This window comes from Panthera leo, chromosome B1 (assembly GCF_018350215.1).
Source record: "Panthera leo isolate Ple1 chromosome B1, P.leo_Ple1_pat1.1, whole genome shotgun sequence".
NCBI lineage: Eukaryota > Metazoa > Chordata > Mammalia > Carnivora > Felidae > Panthera > Panthera leo.
Window position 1 is genome coordinate 154575836 of NC_056682.1, and position 22105 is coordinate 154597940.

At 33.9% G+C, this 22105-nt stretch overlaps 1 protein-coding gene across 1 annotated transcript in view; it reads right to left on the minus strand.

The window, feature by feature from the left end:
* ADGRL3 (adhesion G protein-coupled receptor L3) overlaps positions 1 to 22105 on the minus strand; it is a 690326-nt gene that overhangs the window by 29621 nt on the left and 638600 nt on the right. Inside the window, exons 23-24 of the mRNA XM_042936279.1 lie at positions 16107 to 16275; positions 5558 to 5683 (exon numbers count right to left, since the gene is read on the minus strand). Coding sequence (XP_042792213.1) covers positions 5558 to 5683; positions 16107 to 16275 — 295 coding nt within the window. The remainder of the gene's footprint in view (positions 1 to 5557; positions 5684 to 16106; positions 16276 to 22105) is intronic.

Below are 22105 nucleotides of genomic sequence, written 5' to 3' on the forward strand. Positions count from 1 at the left end.
TGTCAGTGGTAGAAAGATGTATAGAATGATACAGAATAAGAAAAATAGAAAATCAACATAGCTTTCTGCAGCAACATAGATGTCTGAGGACAGGAAGAAAATAGAAGAGAATATGTGCTGGATGATGTCCTGTGAATAAGTATCACACACATGCAAAACAAAATACATGAAAAATTAAGATGGTGGATATGTTTGAGGCGAATGGTGGGGAAAGGTCCAAAGGGTTTCTGAGGCACCCCCAACATTCTAATATTTAACCTGGGGAGAGGTACTAAATCACTGTGCATACACTTATCTTTTGTATACTTTTGTTAATGTTTGTTATACTACATAATTAAACAAAACGTTTCAGTGCATATGAGAGGATACATCCTTGGCTGGGAAGTCTGTGAGCACTGCACTGAAGAAGTGATTTCTTAACAGATTTGATGAAGTTATGATTGTTGTTAGGCGACACTTGTATGAGCTACCCCATTATCTCAGCTTCTGTTAGTCTCCCCAACCTGAGTACCCACACTGGTTCTCTTGCCATTCCTTAACAAGCTAAGTATGCTTCTGCCTCAGGCTTGGTACAATTGCTTCCTCGGCCTGAAGTGTTCTTCCCTCAGATACACGTATGGATAACTCCTTCTTCTCTTTAAATTTTTGCTCAAATATTTTCTCCTTGAACGGACCTAACTTGATCATCCTATTTAGAATTGTATTCCACCCACCTAGCCCTGCTTTCCCCCCCATAGTCATTATTATGTTATACAACATGACCTATAACTACAATGTATTTATTTCTTATATTTATATATAATGTCCATTATTTAACATCTAATGTCTGAATTAGATCTGAGACTATCAAAAAAGAGAAATTGTGTCTTTTTTGTTTATTGATGTATCACCACCCTGAAATACTATGTGGTACAAGATAAAGATTATATGTATGTATATGTAAAATATGTATTTATATGTAAAATATGTACTTTAATTAAATCTATGGAATTAGAATTAGAACCTAGAATTCTAGGTTATATACTATGTGTTTTTCATTTATTCACTCATTGAAATCACACAAGAGTTCCTTGAGGCAAGTACTCTTAGTGATTAGAAAATTGAGGTTCAGAATTTAATTAGCATGTCCAATGTCACAGGGCTAATAAATGACAAAACCAACATTTGAATCCATTCAACTGGCTCCTGATCTAGGAGAAAAAGGTGAAATATTGCAGGCAGAGGAAAAGTATACATTATATAGCACAGAGACAACACTTAAATGTTTATGGAATGAACTAGGATAATGTGGGGGTGAAAAGAGCAAGTCACAGAAGACAACATATAGTAATATACCACTTAGAAAAAAAGATTTTAAAAAGTAACACCAAACATCTTTTTTGGAGGGGGAGAAACTATTAGAATACATCAAGGAAATGAAGAACAGAAGTCTTCTCTGGTTGGAGGCACAGGAACTAATTCAAAAGAGGTTTCAAGAAGGCAACATATATGGAAAATGTTCAGTTTCTGAGTTGGATGTTCACAGGTATTCATTTTATTACGATGCTTCACAATTTAATAGACATTACATACACGGCTTATGTTTCAAATTCATGTGATAAATATAAATATACCTAAAAAGTCAAAACAAATAGGAAACAAATGACAGATTAAAGAAAGGTCAAAGAGGAAGGATAATACTTTAGTCCATAGTTTTTATAAACACATACAAAACACAAACCAATTCTATACATATGGCTGTGAATATCTGTCTGTGTGATTTGGGTACTACAGAGCTTTTGTAAGTGTTTATTAGCAACATGTAGGTAGGGGGAGCAACAGGTAGAGAGGACTTTCACTTTTTAGTCTTGCCAGTCAATGCCCCTCCGCTACCTACATGGAAGCCACGTGATCTTTGTCATACGTGGATGATCTCCTGCCACTTCCTGTCCTAAATCATCTCATTGGCTTTCTAAAGTATTCAAAATAAAATCTAAATTTTCGTACTCTTACAAACAATTACTGATCCATGTCTAGCCTTCTTCTTTGACTTATCTCCTATTCACTTTCACCCAATTTAGTCAATGACATTCTTTCCATTCCTGAGTTTGCCTGTCTCCTCTACCTTAAGGGCTTTGCATTAGATGTTCTCTCACCTGGAATTCTCTTCCCCTGAATTTCCTTCCTGTCATTCAGAATCTTGGTGTCAATATCATCCTCCAAAATAGTCTTTTTCCAGCACTTAATCCAAGTAGCCACCTGGAATTTCTGTATCAAATCACCATACTTGGCTCTCTACCAGCTTTTATAATCTGGTATTTTCTGTTGGTTTATTTTTTAATAAGTTTTCTATCTTCCACAATTAGAATGAAAGCTCTAGATCACAGGGGAAGGTATTTGTCTTTTAACCACTGTAACTTGAGAGCTTAGAAGATTGTCCTGCCATTAAATACAGGACATTCAATATTTTTTAGTAAAAAAATTATATATATATATATATATATATATATATATATATATATATATATATACACACACACATCTAGGGATTGCTAATTTACAAGTTTTCTGACATGGATAAGGCATCCGTAGTCTCAAGATTTTATCTAAATATCAATGAGTAGTTTAGACTATGGAAGGTCACAGTTTATATGAAATACATTTATGATTTTTACTTGAAAAGATGATTTAAATAACTATTACTTTATGTAAGGTTGGATGGTCAGTTAATCAGAATTAGTATTATAGTCAGCATAAGGAAACAATGTAAGGTTTTTTATTTTGGAGGACTAGAATTGTGATATCAGAAATATAATAGTGAAGAAAAAATATGATACAGCTTTGAAATATATATCTGATATTCTATTCTGTAATAATGACACTAATAAGGGATAGCTGCTCCAATTTATTGAGTCCTCACAATTTAAGTGTTTTGAATACATTACCTCAATCTTCCTAACAACATAACAAATAAGTATTATTACCACTGCTTTATAGATGAAAAAACTGAGGGTCAATAACATTAGTAACTTGTTTTTGGTCATGGATGATACATGCCAAGGCTAGACTTCTAACCATGGGCTACCACACAGCAAATTTATGATTATTCTGTTAACCTGCATTGCTCTTTTACCTTAAAAGTATGGCTAAACATTACACAACTCTGTTGTAACATAATACGTGAAACTTTCAAGTTGGATTGTTTCATTAGTGACATTTGTCAAATGTCACAAGATGGTGGCTGATGAACTGAGTTATATGAAAAGCACGTAGGAACTAATCAAGCTAGATGGCACACAGGATCTAAGCAATGTCAATTTCAAAGTTGTGGAAAAGATTATTACAAAAAGGGAGGTAAGGATTATTGGTGTGAAAGTAAAGGTGTGGAGGAGAAGAGCCTCATGCTAGAAGCATCATCCATGTGTACCCATAAAATTATGTGAGCCCTCAGATTATTAAACGTTTATTTATTTATTTTGATAGAGACAGAGAGGGAGTGAGTGGGGGAGGGGCAGAGAGAGAGAGAGAGAGAGAGAGCGAGCTAGAGAGAGAGAGAATCCCAAGCAAGCTCCACACTGACAGCACGGATAGAGCCTGATGCAGTGCTTGATTTCACAAACCATGAGATCACGACCTGAGCCAAAATAAAGAGTTGGACGCTTAACCGACTGAGCCACCCAAGTGCCCAGAGACTTCAGATTTCTAATTGGCTGATGTATTTAGTAGTCCTACACTCAGAAATCTCAGCCCACCTAAATCGATACATCTGTTTCCCCCAAATTTGCAACTTTGTAACCTCAGTAAGGTATATAAATAAAAAAAAAAATTCAAACTGTTAATGATTGTGTATTATATGTAGGGAGAAGCTTCAGGATCATTATGATAATTTGTGGTTATTAATTTAAGTGTTAATAGTTGGGTAGGTTTGACAGTTACACGTTAGTTTTAAATGTTTAGTTACAAATGTTAGATTGATATTAAATATGTGGTTTTACTCATAAAAGAGAACTCCATCAGTTTGAAGAAAGTATTTCTTTATGAAAATATTGTGCATTATCTTTCATTTATAAGTAAGAGTCATTCCAGTGCTACTTAGGTGTACATAATTGTCCAATCTGACATATAAATCAGACATATTAAATTTGTAAATGATATCCAAAGGTCAATGATACTTAATTTTCTTTATTTTTTAATGTTTATTTCTTTTGAGAGAGAGGAAGAGAGAAAGCATAAGTGGGAGAGGGGCAGAAAGAGTGGGAGAGAGAATCCCAAGCAGGCTCTGTGCTGTTAGCACAGAGCCCAACATGGGGCTCAATCTCAGGAACCGTGAAATCATAAGCTGAGTTGAAATCAAGATTTGGACGCTTAACTGACTGAGCCACCCAGGCAGTCCAAGGATATTTAATTTTCTAAGCACAAAAATGGAATTGTTGGTAAATTTAATCTGTTAAGTTTACAAGACAATCAAGCATTAAACAAAGAACACCTAAAGTGATCTTTCTTATTTCATATAAAATTACCAAATTTATAAAAAAATTAAGATCCACAGGTTGAGCTGAAAGGGTTAAGAAAAACTAAGTTCCTGATTTACAACTTTATCAATTTAAATTTAAGCCTTCTTTAGAAAAAAAAATAAATAAATTGACAACCCTGAAAACATGATTGCTTTTCCCACTGGATCAGGAAATCTCCAAAATATTAGTCTGCTAGTCTGAGCTCAAACTCACCCATGGCCCACATAATCTTGGCATTTATTTATTTTTTTATTTTTATCATTTTATTTAGTTAGGCTACATGCCCAGTGTGGGACTTGAACTCACAATCCTGTGATCAAGAGTTTCATGCTTTCCTGACTGAGCCAGCAAAGCACCCCAATCCTGTCTTATTTGATTGGCTCATTTTAGCATCCTGGAGTTGCTGAAATTTCTATATAATAATCTTTGGACTCAAATTGTGGCATGGGAAAAATGTCAGTCAGGTTACTCAAAAGTTTACAGCTTCCCAGGTGACAGTCAATGCAGCTGCTACCTGGAGTGCTGGATGGCCAAGGACAACAGGTAGACCAGTTAAGCCAATGCTGCTGTTAATGTGTCCTTCACAGCTTTGAACTGTATTCAACTTATCACCACATGATAAATATAATATGAATTAGGGCTGTTTTTACTAAACATAGCATTCAATAAGTACATATTTTCAGTATGTGATAGAGAATTACTCTCCTGGTTAAAAGAGGTAATTCACTTAAGAATCATATATATAAAATATCCCTTTCTTAGACTTTTGGGGAAAGTGCCAAATTCCTTTCCTCACCATCTATATTCATTCAACTAGGAATAATCTAAAATCATTAATTATCATGCAAACTGAGACCCTAAGTTTCATAATTTTATTGCAATGTGGCTTCTTAAATTTTTGTCATAATGGTTCTTGTGTGAGACACTAAAACAACAGCAACAGCAACAACAACAAACTGGATGTGTTAAACACTTGGGATAGAAGATAGTTCTGATCGAGGACAGCAACGTGTAACAGAATATAGGTAAGAGATATCTCATTTTGATTAACAAATGCTAGTTACCTGTGAGCCCGTGGAGTAGCGTCCAGGAGTTCGAGAACCAGATGTTTTCCCTGAGCCAATGGAACTCTCTGTACTTTTGCCACTACAACAATGCGTCCGCAGGCATTTCCCATACTCTTTTCGTACCTAGCCAATTAAACATTAACTTCTGTTAGCAAGTAATTCATTTCAGCTGGGAACTGTGGTATAAAATGTATGTTTTATTTTTAGATAATTAATATAATTATTTCCTTGCCCTTTTCAGATACAAGAAAGTCTGTTCAGCATATATTTTCCAATATAAAATGATACTCAAGTCATCAAGCTTGAAATTTTGCATAACTGGAGCCTTTTAAAACATGCACTCATGCACACGCACATGCCCAATCATGCCATAATGATACTACCTCTTAGTTCGAAGAATAAAAATGTAAGACTTTTTACGACCCTATTTTTAGCTTCATAAATTTGATTTGAAGTAGCCTATTGGTGCAATTGTTCTTTAAAGAGAAACTGAATGAAAAAGCTACAGAAAGAAGACGGGAGGGAGAGAGGGAGAGAGGAAAGGAATGTCTAAACACAGGAGAAAGGAATTTCCTTGTTTCTTTCATTTCTCTTAAAAGAGGTCAAATTTATAAACTTTAGAGTATAAAATTCAAAATAATTTAAATTTATGCCCTCATAATAGTTCTCCTGAATAATTACAGTTCACTCTTCTTTATTAAATTCTTAATCCTGCTTGTAGTATAAAATCATAGGAAAAACAGGAGATAAACATTTTTTAGTGGATGTTTTCCAGCAGGAAGACCTATCAACAGTTTCTGGGAAAACTTTTATCATGTTTAAAATTTTTATTACTGCCTATTTAATTAAACAAGACATACAAAAATAAAATAGTAACTGCCCTAAATCATCCTTCCACTATCTACAACAAAAATACTCCCTTACTCTGTGTTCATCAACTAAAAACACATTCTGGGACATTTTATTGGTTCTACATTCCAAATTTGCGTTCATTATGAAATAATGCTGTATATATAGTTATTCTTAGCTCTTTATCTATTGAATTCACATGAGTTCATCCATTCCATAATACATGACAATGTCATATTCCAATGTAATTTTATTTAAAGCGACGTTATACGCTTTTCTAAGGGATGTTATTTAGAAGCAAAAGCAAAAAAAAAAGGAATGTGGATCATACATTAATAATAGCATTCGAAACTGAAACATTACATCTTAATATTGGAAAGCTCCTTCTATGAAAGATATAGCAGAATCAGAGATAGAATAGATTCAGAATTGTTTGAAGAATTCACATTTATTAAATGTTTATTCTGTGACCAGAACAAAAATATGGAGACAGGTGAATCAAAGCATGGAGGAGAAGTGCCTGCTGACAGTAGGTCAGAGCCCCAAGGAAGACTTCTCAGAGAAGAGGACTTTTGAGAGCACCTTCAAAAGACAAGTTGGAACCTTTCAGGTTGGACAACGAGGTTGAAAGAAAGGACAGACAAGAGAGACAAAGGCATTCCAGGTGTTGTGAACAGTGTGAGCAACTTTGAGGACTTTCTCTGACCCAGGATGCCAACATTACATTCTTTAATATACTTGAAATTATATTGATATGTTTTTCAATCTCTTCTATGCTACATTTATGATTAATTAGAAATGATTCGTTCTATTCAGTGTTTAAAAGCCAATTCATATTTTGTTAGTTTTTAAAAGAAATGTCTGTACCCACTTGTGTGTGTATCCAAGATATATGTGAACTAGGGAGTATGGAATGAAGAAGCTTCTAAATTTTTTAAAATTTTATTTTAGAGAGAGACAGAGAGAGAGAGAGAGTGCATCAGTGGGGCAGAGGGGCAGAGAGAGAGAGGGAGGTATGGAGAGAGAGAGAGAGAGAGAGAGAGAGAGAGAGAGAGAGAGAGAGAATCTTAAGCAGGCTCCACACTCAGTGCAGAATCCCACATGGAGCTTGATCCCATGCCCATGGGATCATGATCTGAGCTGAAATCAAGATTGGAGCACCCAGGTGCCCCAATAAGCTTCTGATTTTTAATTGCTATTTACTAGAAATTGTGCTAGGTCCCGCCCTCAAAATGACTCTGGGGAATAATTATTACCGACATTGAACAGATAAGAGCACTGAAAAGTTAAGCAATGAAAATAAACTGAAAGACTGAAAAGATTAAGCAATATATGCCTTATGTGAAAAAATCCACTTCTCATAGGTGCTTTACGATCAGAAAGTTCCTTCTAAGAGGCCACATTTCTAATATTAGTATATTAACATTATTATTAATCTATTAAATTATCCCTTTCTCTGTATCTAGAAAAAATAAGGACAGATGCTTTAGTTAGAATTTGAGAAACTTAAAATAATCTCCACCCAAAGGTAAGCATTATCAATTATAGTTTAATATTAGTCCTGAGTTAATAAAGTATCTCCAAGAACCTAAATTTTGATCATAACCTACATCCCACTTTGTTTTTCCTAAAGTACTCAACAAGTATATTTTTCTTTTTAGAAAAGAAAGTGTTTTTTAATGAAGTGATTTAAATCTAAACAAATATTTTAGGAGATAGAGATAGAGAAAGAAAGAGAGAAAGGAACCACTCCCTTTGTACACTCCTGGAACAAAGGAACCACTCCTGGTACAAAGGCAGCAATAGTGTATAAGCCGTAGGAATTCATCATGAACTATTTATATTTTTCAACAAAGGTTATATGTTCTAAACTGATTATATAAATAACCAGCAAATCAAGACATCTAGTGATGTCAGGTTCCAAATTCAGGTATAATTCTTACTGAATCTTTACTGATTTGACTTTATTTTTCTGCTATTAGATTTGAAACACTAAGCATGTGTTTTAAAAAGAGAAAAAATAAAATAACATGGGCTGTTTCTATGACAGATTTTCCTTTGGATTAAAATAAAAATTATTTGATTGTTTGATCATATCCATATTCTAATCCACTAATTCACATGATATTCCTCTTATCCCAATCAATATATCTTATTTTACTAATATTGTTCTAGGATAAAGAAGATGGGAAAGAAACTGTATCTTACCAATATACTCTCAGATCAGAAATAATGTAATATGATACCCTCTGAGATTTATCACATAATTGATTGTATAACAAAAGAAAAAGTAACAACTTTAATGTCTCCAGTATTACTGGTATCAGTAATATCATGCAATCCACACTCAGAATAGGACTGATAACTCAAAGTTTGATTTTTGTTAATGAGTTGAATCAATCAACAAATAACCCTATAAGCCAAAATATTTCAAAAATGGAATATTTCATATTTCTCTAATCAAAGCATATGACAACTACATTAGTATGGGTATATTATTGAATTCGATCAAATGGCTTAAGAGAAACTTCTTAAGAGAATTACGATTGTTAAAATGTCCATACTACCCAAAGACCTCTATAGATTCAATGCAATCTCTCCAAATTCCAATGTTTTTTTTTCCACAGATACAGATAAAAACAATTCTAAAATGTGTACAGAACCACACACACTCTCACACACAGAGAAAGTAATTCTGAGAAAGAACATAGCTGGAGGCATCACACTTCTTGCCTTCAAACTATATTACAAAGCTACAGTAATCAATACAGTATGGTGTTAGTATAAGCCAAGAGACCAGAATTAGCCTTAAAATAAATGCTTCCATTTACTGTCAACTAATATTTTACAATGAAGCCAAGAATATTTGGTGGGGAAAAAGACAAACTCTCCAATATATAGTTTAGGGAAAACTAAACATGCAGAAGAATGAAACTGGGCCCTATCTTACACCACTCACAAAATTTAACTCAAAGTAAATTCAGGACTTAAACATATGACCTGTAACCATAAAATTCCTAAAAGAAAATAGAAAAGTTCCTGGCAATTGGTGCTGGCAATGATTTCTTGGACATGACATCAAAAGAACAAGCAACGGAGCAAAAATAAGTGGGACTACATCAAACTAAAAAGCTTCTGCATAGCAAAAAAAAAAAAAAAAAAAAAAAAAAAAAGATCAACTAAATGAAAGGGCACTCTACAGAAAAGAGGAAAATATTTGCAAATCCTATTTCTCTAAGGGGTTCAAATCCAAAATATATCAAGAACTTGTAACACACAATGGCAAAACACCAAACAATCTAATTAAAAATGAACAGAAGAGGAGCACTTGGGTGGCTCAGTCAGTTAAACCTTGACTCTTGATTTCAGCTCAGGTGATCCTTTCACAGTGAGATTGAGCCCTACGTTGGTCTCCACACTGACAGTGCAGAGCCTGTGTGGGATTCTCCCTCTCTCTCTGCATCCCCCGTGCTCTCTCTCTCAATAAATATAAAACATTTTAAAAAATGAAGAGAGTAAATGAATAGACATTTTTCTTAAGAAGACATACAAATGATCCACATGAAAAGATGCTCAACAGCACTGCTCAAGGAAATGCAAATCAAAACCACAATGAGATATCACTTCACACCTGTTAGAATGGCTATCATCAAGAAGGCAAGACAAAAAGAAAAGAAGACAAGAGATAGTAAGTATTGGTGAGGATATGGACAGAAGAGAGTCCCTGTGCACTGTTGGTGGGATTGTAAATTGGTACAGCCATTATGGGAAACAGTATGGAGTTTCCTTATAAAATTAAAAACAGAACCAGCAATCGATGCAGAAAAAGCATTTGACAAAATTCAGCATCCTTTCTTAATAGAAACCCTCGAGAAAATTGGGATAGAAGGAACATACTTAAACATCATAAAAGCCATTTATGAAAAGCCCACAGCTAACATCATCCTCAATGGGGAAAAACTGAGAGCTTTTTCCCTGAGATCAGGAACACGACAGGGATGTCCATTTTCATCACTGTTGTTTAACATAGTGTTGGAAGTTTTAGCGTCAGCAATCAGACAACAAAAGGAAATCAAAGGCATCAACATTGGCAAAGATGAAGTCAAGCTTTCACTTTTTGCAGATGACATGATATAATACATGGAAAATCCAATAGACTCCACCAAAAGTCTGCTAGAGCTGATACATGATTTCAGCAAAGTTGCAGGATACAAAATCAATGTACAGAAATCAGTTGTATTCTTATACAATAACAATGAAGCAACAGGAAGACAAATAAAGAAACTGATCCCATTCACAATTGCACCCAGAAGCATAAAATACCTAGGAATAAATCAAACCAAAGATGTAAAAGATCTGTATGCTGAAAACTATAGAAAGCTTATGAAGGAAATTGAAGAAGATATAAAGAAATGGAAAAACATCCCGTGCTCATGGATTGGAAGAATAAATATTGTCAAAATGTCAATACTACCCAAAGCTATCTTACATATTCAATGCAATCCGAATCAAAATTGCACCAGCATTCTTCTTGAAGCTAGAACAAGCAATCCTAAAATTCATATGGAACCACAAAAGGCCCCGAATAGTCAAAGTAATTTTGAAGAAGAAGACCAAAGTAGGAGGCATCACAATCCCAGACTTTAGCCTCTACTACAAAGCTGTCATCATCAAGACAGCATGGTATTGGCACAAAAACAGACACATAGACCAATGGAATAGAATAGAAACCCCAGAACTAGACCCACAAAAGTATGGACAACTAATCTTTGACAAAGCAGGAAAGAACATCCAATGGAAAAAAGACAGTCTCTTTAACAAATGGTGCTGGGAGAACTGGACAGCAACATGCAGAAGGTTGAAACTAGACCACTTTCTCACACCATTCACAAAAATAAACTCAAAATGGATAAAGGACCTGAATGTGAGACAGGAAACCATCAAAACCCTAGTGGAGAAAACAGGAAAAGACCTCTCTGACCTCAGCCGTAGCAATGTCTTACTTGACACATCCCCAAAGGCAAGGAAATTAAAAGCAAAAATGAACTGTTGGGACCTCATGATGATAAAAAGCTTCTACACAGCAAAGGAAACAATCAACAAAACTAAAAGGCAACCAACGGAATGGGAAAAGATATTTGCCAATGACATATCGAACAAAGGGCTAGTATCCAAAATCTATAAAGAGCTCACCAAACTCCACACCCGAAAAACAAATAACCCAGTGAAGAAATGGGCAGAAAACATGAATAGACACTTCTCTAAAGAAGACATCCAGATGACCAACAGGCACATGAAAAGATGCTCAACGTCGCTCCTTATCAGGGAAATACAAATCAAAACCACACTCAGATATCACCTCACGCCAGTCAGAGTGGCCAAAATGAACAAATCAGGAGAGTATAGATGCTGGAGAGGATGTGGAGAAACGGGAACCCTCTTGCACTGTTGGTGGGAATGCAAATTGGTGCAGCCAGTCTGGAAAACAGTGTGGAGGTTGCTCAAAAAATTAAAAATAGACCTACCCTATGACCCAGCAGTAGCACTGCTAGGAATTTACCCAAGGGATACAGGACTGCTGATGCATAGGGGCACTTGTACCCAATGTTTATAGCAGCACTTTCAACAATAGCCAAATTATGGAAAGAGCCTAAATGTCCATCAAATGATGAATGGATAAAGAAATTGTGGTTTATATACACAATGGAGTACTACGTGGCAATGAGAAAGAATGAAATATGGCCCTTTGTAGCAACGTGGATGGAACTGGAGAGTGTGATGCTAAGTGAAATAAGCCATACAGAGAAAGACAGATACCATATGTGTTCACTCTTATGTGGATCCTGAGAAACTTAACAGAAACCCATGGGGGAGGGGAAGGAAAAAAAAAAGGTTAGAGTGGGAGAGAGCCAAAGCATAAGAGACTCTTAAAAACTGAGAACAAACTGAGGGCTGATGGGGGGTGGGAGGAAGGGGAGGGTGGGTGGTGGGTATCGAGGAGGGCACCTGTTGGAATGAGCACTGGGTGTTGTATGGAAACCAATTTGACAATAAATTTCACATATTTAAAAAATAAAAATAAAATAAAAACAGAACCAGCATATGATCCAGCAATCTCACTTCTGGGTATATATCCACAGGAAATAAAATCAGGAACTCAAAGAGATATCTACACTCCCATGTTGATCGTGGCATTATTCACAATAGCCAAGACACGTAAACAACCCAAGTGTTCATCAATGGGTGAATAGATAAAGATGATGTGGTACATACAAACAATGGAATATTGTTCAGCAACCAAAGAAGAAAATCCTGCCATTTGTGACAACATGGATAGATCTTGAGGGCATTGTGTTAAGTGAAATAAGTCAGATGGGGAAAGACAAATATTGTATGATATCACTTATATGTGGAATCTAAAAAAGCTGCACTCATAGAAACAGAGTAGAATGGTGGTTACCAAAGGTTGCGGCTGGAGGAAATGAGAAGGTGTTGGTTAGAGTACAAACTTCCAGGTATAAGATGAATAAGTTCTGTGGATCTAATGTACAGGATGATAATTATAGTTAACAAACGTGTATTATATACTTGAAATATCTTAAATGTTCTCACCACCAAATAGAAATGGTAATCCTGTGAGTTGATGGAAGTATTAGATAACACCATAGTGCCAGTCATTTCGCAATATATGTGTATCAAATTAACACACTGTATGCCTTAAACTTGCACAATATTTATATCTCATTAATATGTCAATTTAAATAAAGGAATAGAAGAAAAATCTCCTAAGATATTTCTGCAATTTCGAACAAAATTACCTGTTTTTTGTTTTGTTTTTTGTTTTTGTAGGGAGAAAGGTTAAACAATTCCTTTTCTATATTCTGTGATGTTGGGTCATGTTCTTGATACCCAATAAAAATGCCATCAAAATTTAAAATTCAAAACATAAAAATGAATGAAAGAATAATATGCTTATTACTTGTTATTATAAAGCATAAAAGAAAGCTTCTCAGTCAGGGATTGGTAAATTTTTTCATGAAGGGCCAGATAGTCAACATTCAGGCTTTGTCTACAAAGAGGCAACTAGAGATGCTGCTTATGTACTTATTTTAAATTTTAAATGTAACCATTTAAAAACATAAAAACCATTCTTGGCTAACTGGCTGTAAAAATTAAAAGGCAGCTGGACAGATTAGGCCCATGAGCTGTTTGCTAAACTCTGTTCTAATGAATCACAAAATTGAGTTTGATCACATATATTTTTTAAAATTTCACTTATGTTAAATATACTAAAAATTCTAGACTTGTTTTTGGATTCTGAGGTTTAATATCTCTTCCTGGATACCAAATGCAATTCCTACCTATACCAGTATGTATATTTGTAAGATGAGAGAAATAAAAATAATTATTGGGAAAACCCTATTAGATACTGGCCAATAAAAAATACTCAACATCAAAATAATTAATATATACAGTACAAAAAGTATTCTCTGCTCTAAAGAAAATTTCTATATAACATTCAAACTTTTAATTTTACTAGCCCAAATTGCTAGCTAATACATAAAATAAAAATAATAGGTAAATCTGTTTCACTATATTTGAAGATGTTATAACTGCTTATGATGGCTCAAGGTTCAATATTCCCTTATTTACACAGACAAATGCTACCTTTTCCTTAATCTCCTGATTTTGCTCCCATCTTTTTACATATATTTCTTGTGACAATCAGTTATGACCTTCTTCTATCAAAATGTAGAAATTTTTCCCAAGAGCTTAGTCTCTCTGACTTCTCTGAAATGTTTTATAATACTGGCTGTTGTCTACTTCTCGACATTTTCTCCTATCTTTAATTTAGTGTATCATCTTTATACTCATTCTTCTCATCGGACACTTCCTTTTTTCCATCTCTATTCCTATGCATCATTTACATGTCCTACTCTTTATACTCAAAGAGTAGGTAGACTGCTAGCTGTTTACAATACCTAATTCCTCATCTTCCTGAGGCAAAAAAGCTAGACTATATTTTCCAGTCTTCCTTGTAGTTTAGGTGGTACCATTGATAGGGTCTTATCTGATGGAAGGTGAGTACAAGTGAAGTAAGCCTCTTTCAGACCTTTTACACAAGATCACCTCTTACTCAGAGTACCTACTTGATGCCAATATTCAAACTGACTGTGGAAATCATATATTAATGTTGGTTGAGATTTCATCATCCTACATCCCTCCATGAGGAACCACCATCAACTGGGCCATAAGAATAAAAATAAATATTTACTGAATTAAGCAACTGCAATTTTAGGGGTGTGTATACTAAGTATTTGGGAGGATCATCCATTCTAATACAACCTCTTTTCTACATTAATTCTAATCCATTAGGTTAGAATCCATCCACTCCCTGATAACCTCTACTTTTCTGTAAGCTACATTTATAGGTCTGAGTTATCATTACTATTCTAGCGTTATTTATGATCATGTCAACACATTTATGTGTTATTTATAAATATAAATAATTATTTATAATTTATAATTATAATATATAATTATAATAATTTATAATTATTTATGATTATGTCAACACATTTTTTGATACATACCACCACATACAACTGAAACAGAAGACAACTGGACTCATATTGACAAGCAGACACCCTCTCAAGTTTTGTCTAAGATCCCATCAGTCTCTCAAACCAAAATTCATAGACATTGATATATTTACTTTTTATTTATTTTTTTGTTGTTTTCCAAAGAAAAATTTTAGGTGGTGTTATTTCTTCCTTAGAAAATATTTTCACATTTTGACATTTCATTTTCAGAGCCACCTCTCAATATCTCATAATTATTTTTCTTACCTTCATGTTACACATGAAGAAACTGGGGCATGAGAAGGTTAATTAACTTGCCCACAGTCACATAAGCTTTTAAGTAGAAAAACTAGGATTTAGACCCAGACAGTCTTGGCTCAGGGGTCTATGTGATTGGAACTATAATGACCACATTTTTAATAGAGTTAAAAAGTATAAGATGAGAAAATCAATCTTGAGATTTCTAAAAAATGCAATTAAAGTATTTAGGGGCTAAAATTAACTTTGAAAATGAATATTTTAAGTCATTGTAAATGTGAAAAATCACAAAAATAGACCAGCATAAAAAATTAAATATTGCATTCTAATCATCTAACTCATAGATTTTATAAAAATAGGTTTTAAAGAAAAGAAGTACACAGACATTTACTTAGTACTTCATTATTCATTTAGGAAACAAATATTATTATAAAATGTTAAACATTTATATTTTCCAGTATATGCAAACTGTTTTTTAAAGAAAAACAGAAAAAACATATTTCTTACGCCATATACACTATCTCACAGCTCCATAATATCTTAGAAAGCTATTTCCAATACACAAATTCCATGTGTCTGACAATAACAATATTAAAGTCTATAAGGTCAAGCCTACAAGAATATACTTTTATTCATTGTCCAAATCAGAAAATATTTTGATTATTTTTGCAGTTAAATACATTCACTATTACACATCTATTTTGTGTCTTTTATTTTTACTATTGTAAAAATAAAATTAATAAAGTAATATATTCATTTCTTAGAGGCCAAAATATCAAGAATGATTTATATTATGGTTGGTTTGTTATCATGAGATACATATGCCATTTATTCTTGAACAGAGAATTTTTGCTTACCTTCTTTTGTAGGACACAATGGAAAATGAATATAAACATTCCCTGTAGAGAATTGAAAATGGTGAAGAGATACGCCATGATGACTGTGCTTTCATTAATATACATGAGTCCAAAGGCCCAGGTCAATCCTAACAGGCAGAGAAGAGCTATTGCACCTATAACCCATGACCTGTAGAGAGAAAAGAAAATTAAAGGTTATCAAATGATCGGTCATTAATTAACACAATCATATAATATCAACAATACTGACACTGAAAAAAATGTTACGGTAAGTTTATTGACAGAAAATGTAAGACAGGTGGTATAAGTACTTTAAGATTTTAATGGGGACTACAAGTTTTCAAATTTGAGGAGATATACATGAATGAAAATGTTATGAACACAGAAATTCGTTTGAGCAAAAGCAGATTTGTACTATTCAATTATTCATGTATTTGCAGCACATATGCAAATGATATGGAGATGTAATTATGGTGAATGGCAAGGGGGAAAAAGTCTATAAAGCTATGTTAGTTTTCACTGGCCTCATTGTTATGATAACATTTGTTTGATTGGACTCTCTCCATTAGTGCTTCATCTGATACGCTTTTACCCCATTTTTCCAAATTTCCTCTTTTTCCATAAAAATTTTAGTATTACTGACAAAAATAGAGCTCATATTAGAAGGAGCCAGTATATGGAATATATGTATGAATTTTAAGAGCTCTATTTGTCTGTTTCTATAGTTATGTAAAACAAATGTGATACAGCGGGTGGGAAAAATTGTTCCACTCTGCATTGCAATCTACTTTGCCTTTGGATTGCTGTCTTCTAGGTTAAGCTGGACTAGACTTTGAAAATCAGGCAACTGGCAGCTTTGTTGAAAAGAATCTTAAAAGCTCAGGGCACCTTCATCTCTTTGAAGGGTCTATAAATTCGAAGGAGAAGATGGAGCTGAGAATGGGATGGAGCGGCATGAACAAAGTAGGCTAGAATGGAAGACAATTCTCACTCTCCATTCCCTTAGTTTCCTCCAGCTGCCATTCGCAATAGTAATCAACGGGTGACATAAGTCCATATATTCGTGGCCATGTGTTATGTACTTACTATCAAGGTAGAATGAATCTTTCCAATAGATGGGAATTCAATATGTGAAAATGGAATCCTTTTCAACTCCTCTCTAAGTGTATGGGAGAATAGGACCAAACCAGTCTAGATTTCTATATCCTCATGAAACCACCCTTTCCTTTCCCAACACACCTCATTTGAACAGAGTAAACTAATATTTCTTTTCATCAGACTACACTCCTCCACTTGCATTGTCTAAGGAAGAAATGTTTATCGGGATTGAAACTTTGCAACATGAAGGGGTTAAAAAGAAAACACATGTATTTACTATAATCTGAAGCTGGGTTGAGTAAAGTTTTCAGAAAGAACTACATCTTAAGAAAGATATGGTCCCAAAGTAGTCAATTAATATTAAAGTCTTGTTAAAATAAATCATGAATATTTACTATTTTTCTTCAACAACCATCAGCTACTATATTCCATATTTAAATATCCACTAAATTTAACATGTTCAATTTAAAACATTAACATTATTGAATAAAGAATCCCTACAGGAGGTTTGCCATTGTATGTGGAATGTTTGCTTATATGAATTAGAAAACATCTTAGATATTAATATTTTATTCTATAACTAGATTAAAAATATGGGAACTTTCAAGGTAAAGCTCTCAGCTTCTTCTTACAGACATTGGAAAAAGGAAAAATGGAAAGAATACCATTAAATCAAGGCAAAATTGCTATTTAAATTTAGAAATACAAGTATAGGATAAAATCCTCAAGTTACTAGTATCTACTTGTAAACACATGATGGGCCCAAGAGTTAATAATATAAAACTGCAATGAGCCCAATTTCTAAAGAAAAAAATAACCAAGAGCATGAAGAAGTAAGTGAAATGTCATTGGAGAAAATGAAAACAAAGGACTCTTCACCAGAAGAACAAACTGAAAGTCTACAGTAAGGTCACTCCTTGGTTGCCAATCAAGTTTATTGTGGCAGGACACGTAATTTTAAAATGTACAAAAGAAAAGAGCCCAAATATCAACACTTATGTTTACTCTTATCAGATTAGTACAGACTTGTAGCTTTGTGTCAGAAATTTAAAAGGTATATTCATAAACAATTAGATCATTAATCCAATGGCATGTGTCAAAATTAAAAGAGGTAAATTTGCATATGTAAAATTGAATTTTTGAAGGAGGCATTTTTTTTCCTTTTTGGATATTTAAAAGAGAAATCCAGTAATAACCAATGCAATCGGGTAGTTTCATACTCGTAAGGTCATTTTGAAGGTACCCCGCTAAATCACAAAATAATTTTAGATGAGTGATGTCCAAACAAACAACAGAAATGACAACATATGCAGCACAGAGGAACACGTCACAATGAAAGGAGAAAGCTACGAAAAGCGAAACAAGTCTGTACCACATGAAGTTGCTATTACTGTGGCACTGATTTCAGGTGATATCCAATTAAAAGAGGTGAAGCAGAATTTGTTTTTGGCAATACACCTGCAGCATATTTATTCTGCATACAAGTTGTATGCCTGATTATTTTCCTGCACAGTTTGCTTTTCTGCCTCAATGTGAATGACAGAAGCTCTAATGATTTTTCAGTACTGATCTGACAGCTGGTTCATGGGACCACACTGATAAATGGAATTTATCAGCCATTCAGGTCATTCTTACTTGATGAAGGGTCTGTTATCCTCATAGCTAAAGAATGCATAGACATAAAGACAAGAACACCAACATTAGCATTTTATGACAAAGATTTCATATGAAAAATATTCTCCTGGTCCCCAAAAGCCTCTGTACCCCACCTCCCTACAAGGCATCATAGCCTTCCCTCTGTATCCAGAAGGTAAATCCTAAAATGACCATGAGAACTTACATAACAAGGAATAAAATCAATTTTACAATACTGCAATAGCCCTTATGAGACTAAAAAATTCCACTTTTTCATCATGTGCTCATATTACTTGTGACTTGACATAGACATTTATTTCTTAGAGATCGCATTTCTCTAGAGAATGAGAAATCTTATGAGCAATCTGGAAAAGGCTTGGGGGGATACTTAGAATGACAGACTCCTTGTCACCTAAAGGTATCCTTATTCTGTAATATTAGTAGGTAAGATTACTTAATTATGGACAGTACATTTCTAAGTAATTTTAACTTGCAGATGATTGATCTGAGATAAAACTGAACACTATAGCCCTTTGAAAATAATCAATCCTGACCACTTTAAAATTCTTTCTGTTAGTGTATTAAGAAAAAATCTGAATAATTTTTTTCTAGTAATAGGAGCAAACATACAGCACCCGTTCATGATCACTTATGTTAACTAATTTGTTTTGTATCATTCTGATAAAGTAAGATCCCAGTGCCAAATTAGTAAAGATTAAGTTAGGGAACATTTCAGATCATCCTTTTGTAAACAATCTGTTCAGTGAATTGTGACAGAATAGAAAAGAGAAACTCTCTGCTCTTTTCTCTTGCTAGGGGCAATCATTTCCAATATTACGCATACACAAATAAAGCCCTTGGGCCCCAACTGTGATGCATTTTTGATTAAAGAGAACAACTGATGGGAAACCTCGCTTCTCCAAAATGATGACAGAATAAAGAATGGAGTAAGATCCTGGGATTTAAAGCCAGTTTGTTTGGAAATTACATCCTAGATAAGCCACTTAACCAGTTATTTGATCTCAGGCAAAAATTAACTAACCTGTGGTTGTGTCAGTTTATATATCTATAAAATGGTAATAATCATACATAGGTTTCTTGTAATTATGGAATTATATATTATATATAAAGTTCTCAGAATGGTTCCTGGTATGTATTGTGTACAGTAAATATTTTGTTACCATTAGACTATTTAAAGCTCGAGTAAAGTCACACTGAAAATATAGAATCTCTCACCCAAAGAATAAAACACCAAATAATAGACATTGAGTAGTCAAATTCACTTGAGGACATTTCAGGAGCAATATTATGCAGTAAAATAGATGCGGCGGAAATAAGTTTGTAAATGGAGCAGGGAATGACTAACTGTGCGGTCTAATATGGTGACTACTGGCCACATGGGTTTATTTAAATTTAAATTCTTTAAAATGAAATAAAGCTTAAAATTCAATTCCTTAGTCACACTAGTCACATTATAAGCACTCAAAAGCTTCAGTAGCTGCCATATTGAACAGTGCAGTTTTAGAACATTTCTGTGTTCACAGAAATTTCTATTGGACATTGCTGGACTAAGACATTCAAAGAAGGTTTTAAGCCAGAAAATGGAATTCCAAGTGATATTTAAATAATGCCATGGATATGTGAAAGGTAAAGAGTGAAGGATTTCTTAGAATTGATTGTTTTTAATAGTTGTAAACTGTTCCTACAAAGAAAATCTTGTACTTAGGTTAATATTGAAATGTTATAGAACATAATACTATGAGACTTATCCCATTATATGCATTCCCACTGCATCCATATATTCCACCTGTAATTCCAAGGTTATGATTGGAATAACTATTTCTACCTTCATCGGTATAGTGGAACGTCAAGTAAAGAAAATTTCAGAGGCTGGCATATAGGAATATATGCAAACGCACTGTACGAAATCGTACTGAGCTATCTAAACGTTTCAAAAAATAAAATACAAAACTTGCACTGTAATCGCTGGAGTGAGATGTTTTCCCATTAATGGGAAATATCAAAACAGGGTACAATTCAGCAGTTTTTGTTGGCAATTGTGGGAAAGCACCAGTTGTTCCACTCAATAACCCAGATTGTAATCCCAGCTTCACTTACAGTTAGCTACAGCCATGCATTTAAGTAGTGTCCACTGGGATGCGAACAGAAGCGAATTGTGACATTTCTGGGTCTTGCCAATTAAAGGATTGCAGTCGGGCTTCCCTTGACCAGTTTTTCCTCCCCCCCCTTTGCTAGGAGAAAATGACAGGAGAGCCTCAGATTCAGAAATGGAAGCTGTTTACTGATGTGGAGCTGGCGTATTAGATTTAGACCACTTTTAAACAACAAATTTAGGCCACTATATTTTAGAGTATTCTTTTAACTGGGGCTTAGCCTGTGCAATAACTGATAAAGCATTTAATTTGTATATTTTAGCCATAAGAATTACCAGTTCATATTGAATATGAAATCCATGCTCACGGACAAAGAACCATTCATTATTTCTAGAATATAATAAATAATATACAATAATTCAAAATCTAAAGAACACTGAGGATTACCTAAAATATATCAGCGCTTTCCATCATCTTGTCAGATATTCTGTTGGCTTAGAGGATCTAGTTTAATAATGTCTTTCTACTAAATTCAAGTTAAATTGATCGTAATGTTGCTACCATTTATGGCGGCAAAACTGTATGCTATTGATTCATCTTTTTATTTATCTACAAAACTAGTCTCTAAAGCTCAATAATTTTCATTCTGATTTACCAATGAAAGCTTATTGAAATAAAGTCTCATTCCATGCTGTATGACGAAAACAATTTCAGTGCAGTTATCTTAAGATTTTATAAAAATATGGACACAAAGGCCTAACATGCTCTTGGCAGATGTTAACAGGAATTTTCAGGTTACCTTATAATTTCTAAGTGGTGACTTTCTGAAAATGAAGTAAAATGTCTTGTACATACAATTTTTAAGAAACAAAAAGAAACCATCCTTTCTTTAGCAAATATATTTTTTTGCCAAACATTTTAGTTTATTATTTTATTCAACTAACATCTAAAATTAAAAGCTTTAAATATTAATGTCATAAAATTATCTTAAACTGTGATCATTAGAATCAATATCAGAATCAAATTTTTATGGGTCTTTGCACAGGTTGATAATAATTATGCATATATTTATGTATTTTATAACAATTTCAAAGCCCACAAAAGGGCTATTAAAATCTAGCCCCATGGAAACAACTCAGAATACATCTTCAA